Below are 16,581 nucleotides of genomic sequence, written 5' to 3' on the forward strand. Positions count from 1 at the left end.
AGTTCAATTAAAAATAAGGAAAAAAGAATGAAATCCCTTCTCAGCTTAATAACTTGTTAGTTCTTGACAAGTGCAACAACACAACAATAAGCCAGTCAAAATGAGTTTTTAAAGCGAGGTTATGCCCTTCGTGTTGTGTTATCACAGAGGCAGATCAAACTGCTGACTTGGACTCTTTCTGCCAGCAGTGCTGATGCTGCCTCTATGAAGCTGCTGTCACAGAATAGTCATGGTACCTGCTCTTGCCTATAGAAAAGCACTAAATTGAACTCGAAGTAGTGTCTTTGTGATATCTTTTCAACAAGTCATGTCCCATTCAGCCTGCTAGTTTATCTCTGTCAGGCTGGGGGCCCAAGTGGTTTGCATGAGCTGTCAGGGACAGGTATACCAACCTGCTCAGTGCTAAGGAGGTAATGCATCTTTCGGGCTTGGTATTCCTTTTCCTTTTCTTTCTTTTCTAGGTCTTTCCTTTTCTCTTCATTTTCCTTCATTTCTGCGTACTCTTGGAGTTCATTCCTGTAATAAAATAAGTCCGCTAATTATATTACAATGATAAAAGACATGCTAATGTTTTATTTTACTTTAACCCTTTTACAGCTTCACAGCGTTCTTCTGTTGTGTATTAGCAGTATACTGACACCACTGGAATGCAAAATTACAGTTCATTCAGTTCCACAACAGCAGGATTGTACATGGGTATAACTGTGAAGAAATAGGATTAAAGTGATAAGAACTATGAACGGTATATTAGTTCATATTGCTTACTCTTTTGAAGACTATGTCCACCTACATATTTTTATAGCTTGATAAAATGGCACTCATATATGTCTTCTTTTTGTCTTTAAGAGTCATTTTAGTTTGAATTTCCCTAAGCAGAAGTTATAATTTAGTGATTTTCCTTCAAATGGTTTGAAAACACAAGTTGTTCACTTACGTTTTAGCTAGGAGAACTGGATGTAAACCTTTTATTGCGTGCAATGTCCTTAAGAGGAGCTTCCAAACATTAGGCTTCATGCACAGGTCACTTTCTACTGTGGTCTGATAGCAATGGTACAGGCCACTAGAAGAAACAGGAATATAACTGCCTCATGAGCCACTGCATGACAGAGGTTTGCAAACACATAGTGTCATCTAAATGGCTGGGTCTGTGTATTCAATAGGTCATAGAAAATTCTTTCATCGTAAAAGAAATAAGGAACTGTACCTAATAACAGCTCTTGAAGAATGGAGCAAACTCATTATTTTACCTGAATGTTTAGAGGAAAACATGCACAGAAAATGGGCGTAGATTTTCTCCTCAAAAGGCTTTTTTTCCCAGACCTAGGCTTGCCATAAATTATGCAAACAGTGGAATGAATTAATGTTCTATAAGAAACAAAATTCCGTGCTATTGTGCACAGTGCATGTGTATGGAATTTTTCTGACCCAGTAAAAAAGGTTAGTTTGATTAACGTTTGTTATTTTTGTTATTACAAAATGGCTAGTTCAAATTAACCTGTGTGCCAAAGACACCAAGCACATTCAGTCAAGCATTTAGATGGTTTCAAAGTTAATTAAGTGAGTAAATTCTAGTCTTTATTTTTTTTAAGCGTGTGTGTATATGATTTAAAAAAAAGCAAAGAAAAATACTCTATTCACATATCTGGATAATTCAAATATTCCAGCAAAACAAATTATTTAGAGAGGTCCACATTAATAGTCTCAGTTCCAATGAGTACCAAATGAGACACTGTAGGACAAGGGTCAAATCCTGTCAAAATATGCACATGAATAAGTTTGCTGATATGAATAATCCCATGGGAAAGTCATATTGCTCCTCAAAGTTTTTTTAAGATTGTGACTCAGACTTATTCTCAATATTTTAATTATCATGTTAAATTAGTTTATCAAAATATGTGAAAGAGCAATTGCTTCATAAATATGAACACTATGAAACCACATTCTTAAATACAAGTTGCAATGTAGAATTTTTATTTGTTCCATGCCATCTTTCAAGTTTTTATCAATTAAAATCAGTAAAATATTAAGTAATTAAATATGTTTTATTTCAAACGTTAAAGAAAAAATAGAATGAAAAGGAAATAAATTAAAGATCAGAAAAGATGTATAGGTCTCTTCCAATCTCTGGGAATATTTTTTGTTGCAGTTTACTGTTAAAGGCTGCTAATACAATATTTCATACAAGGTTACTTATGAAGCACACTGACGTTTAAAAATCACCATGCTATGCTTTTGCAGCAGTGTAATTTTTTTCCAACATAAGATTAAATTGCAAAATAAATGAATTACTTAGAGTGGCATGGCCCCCATTTTGCCACCCTTCTCTTGAAAATTGCTTATTAATATGAAAAAAGAAGTTGGAAAATAGCCTGTTTTACTTTATGCATAGCGTTTCGGGGCCTCAAAGCCTGCAGAGCTGGACTAGCTGCACATTTTAGATTGCGTTGGCAAGCGGGGACGATGACCTTTCTGACCTGCATCTCAAGGCTATTATTAATCGCTAAGTAACCTGGTAAAGCCAAACAAATTTGTTTCCATTGAAAGGATCTCTATCTGTGTCTGAGAATTTGTGCTGTACCAAACAAACCTCATTAACTGTGTCCATTTTTGACAAAGAACTAGGAGTTGGAGAGATTGGCGACCTTTCTTTGTCCTTAAGGTAAAGATTTCAGAGTCACTGCATGTAGGCACATAAGCATTTTTACTTGGAAACTCTTTGTTCTAGATCAATCAATCATAAACAAATGAATAAATAGACAATGCACATAGTATCAACTTTGTTCTGTTATTTTATGCCACTTTACCTCCAATATCAGAGTGTATGATCCATGTTTTACATATTTAATACTATTTCTTGTTCCTTTTTGATTAGTCTGCTATTCAGCTTTAGTACCGCTATCTATAACTGATGAAATGTCTATCAACATGTTACTATAGTTTATTCATGTTCTTATATACTCATCTACTTCTTCCCAACAGTGGATACAGCAGCTTTGTTATTTAGAAAACAACTGGTGATGAAAAATCCCAAATAATGATAAAAATATACATTTGTATTACAGATGTAACAGTAATGGGATGCAAAATGTTTCCTATTGTCATTAATCTGAATTTACCAGGTTATTTTGAATGAATGATTAATAATCATTATTTGCTGAAATTAAATGAAGTCTAAAATACTTGTTGAAATTCAATGATGTAATCCATGACCTCTTTAGACAGTACTATCATCCAAATTATCATGATCCTTCCTGATTATCACACATACTTACTACTGCTGTACAATAATCCATTTAAAAGTTTGAGGTTTTTTAAGCAGTTACAAATAATTTTCAACATACTTTTGCAGCCTACACCCCTGTCAGTAACAGAGTGTGTTTTCCTTGTCACAGGGAATGTGTCATGTAACTGAAAATAGGCATAGGATTATCAACATATGTGCTCAAAGCCCACAATTAAAAATGAACTTGTGTAACAAATCTGTGAAGTAGCTATTGATTTGTTAATGGTAAAATGATTTGCTTTATATAGTTTGAAAATAAAAAAATTTCATATGACAAGGTAACTTATTGTTATTCTGATATTTCATTATGCAGTAGGCAGTGGTGTTGGTTCCAGCTATGAGATGCAAATTCGGTTGACAGTGCTCCTGCTGTCTGTATAAAGGTTAAAAATACACATATAATATCGCTCCTGGCACTTTTGGAAAGGTCTTCAAGTGATGATTTCAGCAATATACAGATTTTAATAATTCTGCATAGAACCGCATCATTTTACAAATTCACACTGACCTACGTTTATTGAACTTTATCAAAAACTATTGCATTCTGTTTGCATTTTCACTGGCATTCTGTGGTACTTTGACCAGATAACCATAACATTACAATATTAACCAAAGTAAAGGGCATCTGAGAAAATCAATAATCGGTATAATTGCCTAAAATACCCAGAAAGACGATAAAGCTATTGTGATTTTAAACAGTTCAGACCCTAAATCATAAAATTCCTGCAACACAGGCAGCAGACAGCCTTAGCATAAAAGAAGATAACCTAAATCGATTTTATCTTCATGACTATATATCATTCTCCCAGCTCAAATATAGAATATAGAAGTGAAAATGAAATTAGTGGGACAATACTTTTGATACACCACTGCATGCCACTTGATTTCACATTACGTTGCTGTAGGTGAGAATGGAATATGACCTGCCATCATAATATCATTTGACTTAATCTATTATATTTGGGAAAAAATGAAATATATGTATAGACTAGCCTAGGATGTAAAAATAGTTTAGAGAGCTCTGTACTTTAAAGGCAAAGCTTTAACAGAATATACAAACTACATACTATGTACCTTCAAACAGCTTGATCATCCTCGACCTTTTTCTGATTTTTGAATGAACCTGTACAGATTTACTGAGCAGAACAGAGCAGCTCTTTAACGCCCTTACTCCTCTCTACCATGATGTATACTCCAGTGGGCACCCTGACAGAATCCCTTGACCAAAATGTTTGATCTCGAGTTGCAGCGAAACAGATGCCCAAAGAGGCAGTCCATTATTAGTAGTATGAGGTATCTTACTGCCTAGGAGACCTACCACAAATGGATGTCCAAAATTCTTACTAATTTTAAATGTGAATGTTTACATCAATCCATTCGACAAATTAATCATGACACTCTCCAAAATCTGGAGGAATGGTACTGCTCTATCATTGCACTACAGTGAACCGGAAACCAATATGACTCCTTAGGATGAAAAAAATTAAAATAAATAAAGGTAATGTGTAGGCATGCAAAAACACCCTATAGTTTCTATTATTATTAATTTTACAGCAAGACCTTAAAATCCCATTATACTTTGTGCATAGTAGAACATACTCTGCCCGTCTTTCCTTAATCACGTAGTGTACACTGCCAATGGAATTAAGTGACACACCAGTTCAACTGTCAAGGTCCACAATGTGATCAATATACTATGTAGGAAATGTGATGAACATAGCGGCGAAGGGCATACAGTGAATGAATACCTTGTGCAGATCAGGAGATCAGGACACAGCATGTACCAGACGATAGGAAAGAACAGACTGATGCATCCTTCTTATCCTTCCAATTTCCACTGCTGCACAGTTACTCAAGAGAGTGCAACAACTTTTCAAAATACTGATTGCAGAGCCAGTTTATAACTAAAAAGGAAGTATTTTCCTAATCCATTATACAGAATCTTCTAATTAAGGTTTCAATAACAACTCTCACAGAATTTTTCCTCACACCTATTTAAAACATACGTTTTTGGTAACATATCGTCTTTTCAAATTATTCCATTCTCTGCACATGCAAACTTACTGGTCCAAATGTTTTTCCCTTGTGTATATAAATCTTTAAGCTGAATTTACTTCATACTCATTGGCAGCACAAAATGCTGTGAAGTTAAAAATGATTTTTTAAAGGTCTGAATTGAAAGATGGTGTTTTGTTAGCTTAAATATTTTAATTTAGTTAAACTGTAAAACCCACCCATTATGGACATAGCATAAGAGTAACTACAACACTGAAGCTTCTGTTGGCTGAGGAAATGGATCCAAGTGTACTGGTTCAACTTTATTTATGCTCAGGTCTATAATAATATAGCAAACCACAGCAGGAAAAATGCTTTCACTCCACGTCTGTTTGCTATTTACCCCTTCATGGAAAATCGGCACGGTTGATTAGTTTAAACAGTGAAATTAGTATTTGGGGACAACAAACCTGATCTGGCCCAGAATGGATAACAGAGCCCTAATACAAATTATTCTGATAGCAGTTTAGCAGCAGTGGTCATTTCTAGCACAGTGTTAGAGCTAAGCAGCTAAGAGAGCAGTCATGTTCTTAATTTTTCCAGCAAGATATAAAAGAGCATGTGTAACCACAGCAAATACCATTGAAAGTTTTCTAGTGAATGTCATGTGAAAGTATCTGTTATCTTTTGGCACTGCAATTCCCAGAAGACTATATATGCTACCATCTGCGCAGTAATAACTAGAGGAAAGCACACTGCTATGTTTTGCCACAGTTAAGCTGTTCCCAGTACTAGAATGAACTCATTTAAGCTGTTATCTCTCTGCTGCAGTGCAGGACAATGTAGACATATCTGTATTCCTTTTACTTTAATATATGGTACTTGGCAACATTTACAATATACAACATTATGTGATTTAGAAAGCAAACATGACGTTATAACTTCTAAAGGTCATCAGCTAAGTTGATTTTCTTTCTCAAGGTATTATGAAACAATTTGACTGAGGTCTACTGACTGATTCACATTTTTTACTTGCTTTCATATAAAAGTCTGCATACGTTTGCAAATAAAATGGTACGCTTTATTCACATTAAACAGGTTTTACAGTGGCAAGGCAGGGAGAGCTTTTATGTATTGACCCATTACGTAAAGCAGAGAAGTAATGCCAGATCTCACAAATTCATAGTGATTTTCATGGAACTTGATGGTTTTCTCAAATTCCATATTCATGGAATGGTGTTACCACTTGAGCATCTATGACGTCATTTTTAATGAAGCATAGAACGTTATGAAAGACACGGCAAACGAGTATATTTTTTATATAGCAAATGCAAATATTTTGGGAGAGATCTGATACATTTTTAAATACTGCAGTAGCATTTGTAAGTATGTAATTTCACAGCAGTGGCTAATTACCAAACTGAAATTATCAACTATATCCCAATTTTCAGAAGTGCAAGGAAACTTTATCTCTTATTGTCTTGAAAACTTTGAGGCAATCAACATCCAAAAAAGTCAGGCATTTTGTAGTATGGCATGCAAGAAATTACATCCAGAATTAAAGTCTGTTCTCTGCAATTTGTGTTCTACCATATAAAACAGACTACATTTAATTATGTATTTAGGCATCCAATTATACATGCCTAATGAGTACATCCAACATGAGGTTCTGATGTCTATACCTAAGCACATAATTTTCTGATCTGACTACTAGATCCCTTCTTGAGTTACTAAGCACAATGCTAGATGGTTGCAAGACCTCCCAACACCGAGTACAAGTAAGCTAATGAGTGCTGCATCACTTTGGGTGCTGTGCACCTGAAAGATCAAATTAGTTTGCTAGATGAAGCTGTAAACATTTTGCAATCAGCTAGTTAATTGGAGAAGAAAAGAATAGCGTACTTGGACAAAAAAGGTGGAAAATGTTGCTTTTTTGAAATACTGTGTCGTGTTGATTTGGTTTGAAGGCAGTAGGAACTAAGTTCAAGGTAAAACACTGGGATTTAGCTCCACTGTCAAGGATATACAACTTAATGGATTCATGTAATTATCCCCACAAGGTGAAGAGTTTGAAGAATTTGAAAGGGGGATAATAATAAGTAAAAGTTTTGCACAGCTTAAAAAAATCATGCTCGCAGTATGAGGAACTATGGCTTTTAAAGGAGGTATTCTGAGTAGCATTCATAGAGATGAAGAAGTTCTTTTATGATACTGTGATTAAAAGGTATATAAATTCATGCATAAGCTGAGAATATATCAGAAGGAAAAAAAAATTATTTTTTCAACTTCTTATACACCATAACTGTGCCTGATAACCTGAAAACCATAAACTGACAACTGTAACTCTGTTCTGATGCTGACAGCATTTTAAAGAATGTTTGAAAGCCTGTCCAAAATGGTCACAAAAATTATTTTAAGCAGAGAGATAACATCTTGCAATGACCCCCATTGTTTATGTTTAGCACAAAGAATACTAAAAGGTGGCTAGATTAGTGTATGACTTCTGAATATTAAAGGAGTTTTCAGTCTAGTCGAGGAGGATATGACAAGAAGCAGTGGTTCAAAGATAAAATGAAACTATTTAAATGGGTAAATACGGGACATACTTTGAACACCAAAGGTAGTTAACTCCTGGAGTAGAATAAAAAGGGTATTTTCTATCTTTTGATGCTCTTAAATCATTGTTCAGTCAAAGTTTAATGGGCTTTTTACAGATATTGTTATAAATTTGTTATTGATAGATATGATACTGGTGATAGATCTGAAGTCAGACTAGACTATCTGATTCACAATAGCATTATTTTAAGCATCACTACCACAAAAAATAATCCCACTTTTTTGTTATTCTTCATTACTGTTCCTGACTTTAAAAATAGAAGACTATTAGTTCTTCTGTTTTCTTCTCTGAGTGAGTACCTAAGAGAACTAACTCTTCCTAGATAACAGAAGGGTCTATTTATAATGATCTAGAAAATCCAAAAATAATTAGCCAAGATTTAATTATGAGGGTTTTTTTTAATCCCTTTTTTTCATTTTGGACATTTTTCTTCTAAAACAAAACAAAAAAAAGTTATTATGAGAGACTGTATACTGCTTTGCATCTCATGCAATTCTATGACACTTCATGGGATATTATAAGATGTACCAATATAAAGAGAAGGAAAATAATTTTCCACCATAAAAAAATCTGAAATGTCAAAAAAGATCATTAAGCCTTCACATCCTCAGTCGAAAATCAGATCATGAACTTGCAAAAATGCAAAGCGTATATACCACACTTCTAATAACAAAACACAACTTTGGTGTGGCTCTTTTTAAAGGTCTTCACCACTGCAGTCTCTGTTTCTTGCACATAAATGGGAAATGAGAAAGGCAGTCTAGCCTCAAAAGCCTTCCATTGGGTAAGGCAGTGCCAAAAACCACCTTACTTAGTTTGGTCTTGATTAAAATTCCTGATATCTCTGAGTATTTTGTTGAATTGTGAGATATACTACTTATTTAATAAGGAGATATGAAGTATGTGATCTATCTTCTAGTTGCACTCAGACACAGTATCTTACATTATGATAAAAAAAGTGTCGTGTTAAATCAAATGGACATTGTGCATTAATTAAAAAAGAAATTGACACGTCCTTTGATTTTCTTTCACACATGACCTGGGAATATTTGGATAGTATAGAGCAAGCTTAGTTACATAAACATTTGTATACAAATTGCTTCTACAAATAAAAGAAATATCTAATTTTCTAATGTAACACATAAATTCCTACATTTAAATTTTATGCTTCATTATTAAAGTGAAAATTACACACTAAAAAGAACCATCACCTTGTTTTAATGACAAAAGAACTGCTTTAAGTAAGTTGAGTAAATGGCCCATAAAATTTGTCATACTTCTAATGACCTAAACAGCCGAAATGCCTAGTTCTCCAAATGGCACATGAAAAATATTTATATACTTTTCCATGAGTCTTTAGTCTTCAAACAGTAGAGCTCTTCCCTGATAACCTAGTATAGCCTGTATATAGATGACCTGTCATGTCTCTACAATTAGATAAAACCAGAACTGCTATAATTTAATCAGTTACAACCTGAAAATTATATTTTGAAAATCAAGTTTATTAATATGTAATCTTTAGGTAATCATATTTATCCTCCTAATTTACACAATATTTATGATACTCTACATGTCCTTGAAATAGGGAACAGGGACACTACAGTATGAAAAAGTGGCCTAGCTGCTGGAGTTCATAAATTTTGTTCAGCTTTGGATGAGTTCAAAGAATTGCCATGTAAGAAAAGCCTTACAGAGGGAATTTATCTGATTATGGCAGTAATAATTACCCAGCTGTTTATTGCAGATAGAGAAATAATTCATGTAGGCAATAGGCCGTGGTGGCAATGACACTCCGCATTTAGTAAATATGCAAACTGTTCACTTCTAATTAACCAAGCTAGAGGATGCCCTTATTAAATGTATAAACTAAAAGTGCCTTCCTGACAAGTGATGAATTGTTACATTGCACAAACTCTTGCCACAGAATTACTGGAGTGAACTTGGGGCTTAACTTCATTAAGAGATCTTGTGGGATAGTTAAATGAGGATGGACAGCATAACAAGACCTACCTGACAGTCAATGATATGTTAGAGCTTAATGAAACTGTACCTCTTCCCCTTTCCTACTTATTTTACAGTGAAGAGCCTACTTCAGCCAAAATATAAGACTGTGAAGTCTGTCTATATAAAACAATATGAAATGCTAACATTAGTCGGTCTTTGTCCGCAGAAAATGTTTTATGAGCTGTCAGTAATTCTTACAGACCTATTTCAAAATAAAAAATCTATCCAGACACTACAGTGCCTTCAAAGCTCACAGGTATAAAACTATAATTATTCTACAATACTATGTTGTCACACCTATTTTACTCTACCTTCACCAAAAGTAATCAGCTACACCACACACTATGTGGTCCAACGAGTGAATGCCAGGATCTCAATTTCTTTCTACACTCAGATTAAAAATTTTCCTTTGGATAGAAGAGAAATAAAGCTTAATGTTACTCCAAATGGTGTGTTTAGTGCTATACAAAAATACCTGAGAAAATACAGCCTTCATATTTTTAAAGACTACAGTCTAACAAGTTACTTATATTACTTACGTTATTCATGTTTATCTCCAAACTTGATCTATATTACACAGAACTAGCTAAAAACATGGTAGGACTGCCTTCACCACTTGCTCAAGAGAGACATGAATAGCATAAGGCACATGAGGCTGAATCAGCAATGGAAATTCAGCTTACTGTGTAATCATAATGGTTCCTACCTTAACCTCACCGCATTCAGAAAGTGCTTTGCTATGGAGTTAAAACGGGGTATTGCCTGCTCTATAACTTTAGCTAGTTCATTTCAATTTCATGATCAAACTGAAGAGACAAAAAGTCCATCTAAAATGTCCTGTTTTCCAAAATGCATTATTAAAAGCCTGTACGTATATAAACACATATGCTGTATAAAAGCATATATGTAAATGAAACTGTGTTAATATGTATAAAGGTAGGCAAAGAGCCTAAAAATGGACTGACTTGTCAAAGAGGGATTTCATGCTTGGAATCTGTGAAGAAAGATGGATTTATGGACAACATGTTTAAGAAGGAACAGCCACCACAAAATACATGGCTGTAGAGAGTATTTTAACCATACATGAGTCTTTTTAAAATGTATCATTTTAAAGCTTTTCTCTGGTCTAACTCCCACTGAAGTTAATATAAGCATCTTAATATTGTTCAATGGAAACTAGGTCAAATCACAGAGAAGAATCAAATGACTCTTTCTTTTTTTCTCTTATTCATCTTAGCATCAGCTTTGTAGCTATGGAAGTACTCTGGGAGCCTCAGTGGATTACAATTCTGAGTTTCCTACAAGTTCTTGCAATTATAGCTAAAATCCTCTGTAAAAGGCATAGATGTCTCATATTATGTGCCCTACCACTTAAAATTAATATTTAAGTATAAGAAAGCATATTTGGCACTTGTCTCTATTTCTATGGCTCCCAAGGAAAGCTGACAGGGTAAGTTTACATTCAGAAAATTCTAAGTACAGTAAATAAGTTAAAAAGCGTAATGTATTTCCTCTGGATATCTTTGAAGACAAGGAAAAGAAGATGGGTTGAAGATAAATTCGTTAATTAAACATCAAGTGAAAGACAACATTACAAAAATGAGTTTTTTATTGTTGCAAGAATTCCAAGGAGCTGTCTGAAAGGGTTTGACACTAATTGAAAATAGACTACAGAATCAATTGCTTCTGCAGTCAATGAGGAGGAACATTTTAATTGAATTATAAGACAATATATACATTCTTCAAAACACTTTGCCACTTGAGAAAATGGCCAGCACCTGGACTTATCTTTATCAGAAAGCAACAGACAGATGGAGGCTGAGCAAGTTCTCCTCATATTACTACGACAACAGATGATTTTTCAAGCCCACTTCATGGAAAATAGTGATACCTCAAAAGTTTTAAGAAGCAAAGTACTTGTCATTTTAAAAGTAAATAGACCTCACTGATGCTCTATTAATCAAGAATAAGCTAGATACTCTTTCTCTTTTCAGTAGTACATGCTCAGGCATATTTGCAGAAAAGCTAAACATTGGATTATATCACCAGCAACATGTAACAGTACTGTATTTCACTGTTCATTAAGATTATAAAAAATCAGACTACACAAAGGATTTGTGAATATACATATTGCCAAGGAAGTGATTTTTACCTCTTTGCATTATCTATTTCCCTGACACTTCTTGAAGACCAAAAAGCTTTAATGATGACTATGATATTAAATCTGCTGATAGAACAGCTAGTCAAACTTGGATGAAAGTTACACCCTTCAGGGCCACTCTCAAGGCTTTTTCACTACTAAAGCAAACAACAATGGAAAGGAGAATTTGGTGTCAATCCTCTAAGTGTGTGAAATTCACAATTTATAATCATAGCAGTGTTTACATATACTATGATGCTTTCTAAAGCTAGACTCAGGTCTTAGTTTGCTACCTTTAAGTCACTGTTTATTCAATAGCCAAGAATGCTAAACTACCTTCCTTGATTACACAAGATCCCCAAAACCAGTACTTTGCCACTGCTTTGTTAGTTTTCTGATACTACTATCTTACTGAGGTCTGTGCCTAGGGAAAAATTTAAATGGTGCCATTCATCAGTAAATGGAGCACTGCATCCCAAAATCTTATCTCTAGTTGCACACCTGACATATAGCAAAGTTGCTTTACTGTAGTTTAGAGGCCAGTGTGTAGATAACCTTAGTCAAAGAACTGCATGTTAATCACACAGTTGGGCAACTGATGTCATCCATAAATTCTTCTGATATAATGCCACCAGCATGCTAATTTATGTGAAGTGATGTCCATTTGCTTATCATGGATTGGAAACCGTTTCACATAAAACAAAATTCTAATGCATCATATGGAGTTATAGCCTATGCTAATTGCTTTTGGCATATTTCCCCTTGTAACCATTTTGCCAGCTCTTAGAGATGTTAAATGCAGCTTTAAGAATGTTTCAAAACAAGGTATTTTCCCTTAAAATTAAATACACTAGCTTCACTGAGAAGTAATGGAATTTATTTTAATGCTTGTATTTATATATGCAACCACCCAACTAATCCGTATTCAGATAGAATACAGTATGTGTTAGTATTCATTTAAATACAAATGGATGCTATAGATGAAGACTTATTACTAAATTCTAAATACCAAGATTTTGGAAAATAAATATTTAAGAACATGTTTCCAATTTGGTTGGTTTAGAACTTCCTAAATCTTGTAGGCAAAACAGAATTCAGGACTAATGAACTCATTTCACCATTACACTGAAGCTAAACTGCACAAATGTCAAGAAAAATCTGACTATGCCTTTATGCAGACAGAGTTCAGGGTTCAAATTCATTCCTTTCCATCTGTCCAGAGATTCTTCGAATCACTTCTCAACTCAACTACCAGGGACTCTATTGAAAACACCAGCAGCCATCACACCAATTGGTTCCGTAGCGGTGGGAAGTAATGGGAATGCTGGAGGAAGACCCACCCACTCTTCAGCCAGTCTGGGAGCTAAAGCCGACAGTTATCTTCAGTTCATACAAAACCAGTGCCTTAAGTTAGGATAAGCAGTCTGTTAAGTGAGTGCAAACTCACACATAACATGACTATTATTATTTAATTATATTTTAGGTCAATTTCTGTTAAATCAATTTCTGTTAAACTTAATTACATCCCTCTATGGCTTTAAACTGGGGCAGCTTCTATTAAGTTTACTTTCTCCTGGGGTTTTCACAGTAAAGATAAATGATAAAGGTCTGGCTACTAAATGAGGGCAGCTATTAAATAAGGACGCTTTGTATTAAGGCTGAATGGTAAAGATGTGGCTACTGGTTGAGAAAACCCCTTAGCAAGCGAAGTGTCCTGTATTTTGAAAAAAAAAAAAAAAAGAGGTTGAAGGAGGACAGAGAAGGAAACAAACTTTGTTCAATAACTCTTATAAGATACTCTTATAAGAAAGTAACAGAATGTCCAAAGTTTTATGGCAACTTCCTCTGAAGATTCTCTTAGAAACAAGTGAGTGGTAATTCGATACAGGCTCCTCCTTAATGAAAGAGGAGAAAATTAGGCACAGCCCCTGGTTCTGGACCAAGAGGTAAAAACATATCTCGGAAGGACTTGCAACGTGATTTCATATAATTGTTGATAAATAAAAACTGTCAGCATTATTTGAGAAGATAAGACAGAACAATATATTGTAGTTCAGTTTAGAATTACGTCATAATTCAGAAAGAACACAGTTTAAAAAAACTTTTGAAATTATAAACTTCTAGTCTGCATTTTGTTTGGTGGTTTTGGTTTCTTTTTCAAGGTGGAGTGGAGACTTATACCACTCTGTAGTTCCTAAAATCAGTCTCTGTTTTACTGTGGTTCTATAACTATTTGAGGAGAAACTTGTTTTTTTACTTGCCCTTATACCGCAAGAACGCATATATTCTGATGAATATAACTATAAGACAAATAAGAAAAAATGCATAACTTCATGTATCATGCTGTGTTTTTTTGTGGTGTTGTAGAGAAGTGAAACGCTCAAAGCCAGCCTAATCTGAGTGCACAAGTATATTAGTGGCGCTGTCCACCAACATGTAAATTTCCATAATGCTGGTGCTGGAATAAACCCCAGCCATTTCATAATTGCAGTCCTTAAATTTCAGACAGTTTCTGGTGTTTTTTACAATGAATATCTGCAATAATTTTATATACACAAAAATATTTATGAACGATGAGGTTATACTCTTCCATATTTGATATGATGGCTGATGAAAATACACAAAGAATCTCTCCTCCGCCTTGTTCAGTATTCCTCATAAGAAACACGATGGGCCACCTTGGGGCCAAAGTAGTTGGCAACAACTTAGCCCAACGACAGGAAAAATCTGTTTGGCTGAGGGCCTACACCCGATCTTCGCTAAACATCTGTTAGATTTCATAAGAATGTTGAAGATAATATACATATTAGTTTTCAAATGTACCCCAGTGAAGAGATTACTGCAGTGACTCTGGATTGCACTTGAGAACTGATGCATTTTTAAAACAGAAACAATACGATCCATTTGACCAAATTCACTCAAAAATTCATTTTTAATTTTTTTTAATCTGAAAGATGGGATTTTTAACCTGAAATACATATATTTCTGTGAACTCTGGAAGACAGAACTTAGCAGAATATCAATATATCAGTTGCCAGGTAAGAGATCACACAGACCAACTTTGATGCAGTTTTATGTACCTGAAGTCATATTGTTCACCTTACCTGTTAAAGAGGAACAGCGCAAAAGTGTTTCTTGATTAAAATACCTAATCAATGCACAGGCTTTATGGTTTTTAATGACCTGGAACAAATACTAAGGAATTTGATTAAACTGTTAAAGTACTGAAAGACGAATATTTTTGTAGTCCTCCAAAGTTAGATGTACCCAGCAGAGATCTATTGGGGGGTGGGGAAATAAAATACAAAGTTCCCATCAATCTGTGTTCAGTACAATGGGAATACCACTTGCTATCTTGATTTGTTCACACACATCAAATGTCAATCTGACAGGTTATGAGCCTTCTTCCAGGTTTAGGCAGAGAATGGAGATGCGTGATAGAACTATTATGAACAAAAAAGCAGGTTGTGTCTCTGCAGTTCATCCAGTTATATTCATTTCAGACCAGAAAATGATGGCTTCATTTACTTTCCAAGATTTGGTCTAGTCTTCCTAGGATTCTACCTTTTCAAGAAGAGAATGCATTTCAAGGATTTCAGAACACAAGAGTACAGTTGAAGAGATGACAGATTTTTTAAGTCTGGCTTTGCTGAGTTACGATCTAACTTTCTACACAGAATATATTTAAATGAATAGTAATGAGAGATTAGAGGTAGGCAGTCATCAGTATTTTTCATTGTATGTAACACCATAATACACGAGTTACAATTCTTTGACAAAGAGGATGTAGCATCAGCTATAATTGTGGAAAAATAATATACATTAATAAGCTGCCTTCAAAAAAGTTGGATAATCCTTTTTTTTCATATATAACTTGCATATGCTGTTTTCTCCAACAGTCTCCTTGCTAAATTGATTTTGCCACGTGATCTAGAGAAGACTTCCAGAAATACTTTTTCACTAGGCTTCCTTATATTTCTATGCTTCAGGAGGCAAAGATTTGTCTCAGGGTTTCTGAACAGCAAAAACTGGACGGATTTTGTCCAACATGCTTTCACTTACAATAAGAAAGTAATGATCATGGTCACCCATTATTTTGTCTGTTGTTTCCACCGTTATCTGAAGAAATAGTCATGGATCAGGACATCAAATGTGCTAGAGGGAAATAATTGCCTCTAGTTTAGAGAGCTTTCAACTTAAATACAGGGAAAGACAAGGGATGGATAGGAGAAATACAGTAGGAACACACAGCGACAACAATTCTAGCCAGAAATCTAACAGGTGAATTAATCTCTTCCGTAACTATGAAAAGAGTCTGCTTCGCTATGTCCACTCCAGTATATTTCACAATTAATAGTCATAGTGTGGTTCATGCATGTAACTTACAGCCAAATCTGCACTTTCATTTATTGTCAATAATCAATTTTCAAAGCATATTTAGGTCATAACAATCTATGAGTTCTGAGCATAGGTGAAGAGACAAATTTGGTTTTATTAAACTGGTATAAAACCAGAGTATGACTAATTAATTCAAAGAAATTA

At 34.5% G+C, this 16,581-nt stretch overlaps 1 protein-coding gene across 1 annotated transcript in view; it reads right to left on the reverse strand.

Annotated features, from left to right (window-relative positions):
• SPATA17 (spermatogenesis associated 17) overlaps positions 1-16,581 on the reverse strand; it is a gene marked incomplete at its 5' end in the record, with an annotated part of 83,131 nt that overhangs the window by 51,903 nt on the left and 14,647 nt on the right. Inside the window, one exon of the mRNA XM_009894349.1 lies at positions 393-516. Coding sequence (XP_009892651.1) covers positions 393-516 — 124 coding nt within the window. The remainder of the gene's footprint in view (positions 1-392; positions 517-16,581) is intronic.

Source organism: Charadrius vociferus, unplaced genomic scaffold (assembly GCF_000708025.1).
Source record: "Charadrius vociferus isolate BGI_N301 unplaced genomic scaffold, ASM70802v2 scaffold261, whole genome shotgun sequence".
Lineage (NCBI taxonomy): Eukaryota > Metazoa > Chordata > Aves > Charadriiformes > Charadriidae > Charadrius > Charadrius vociferus.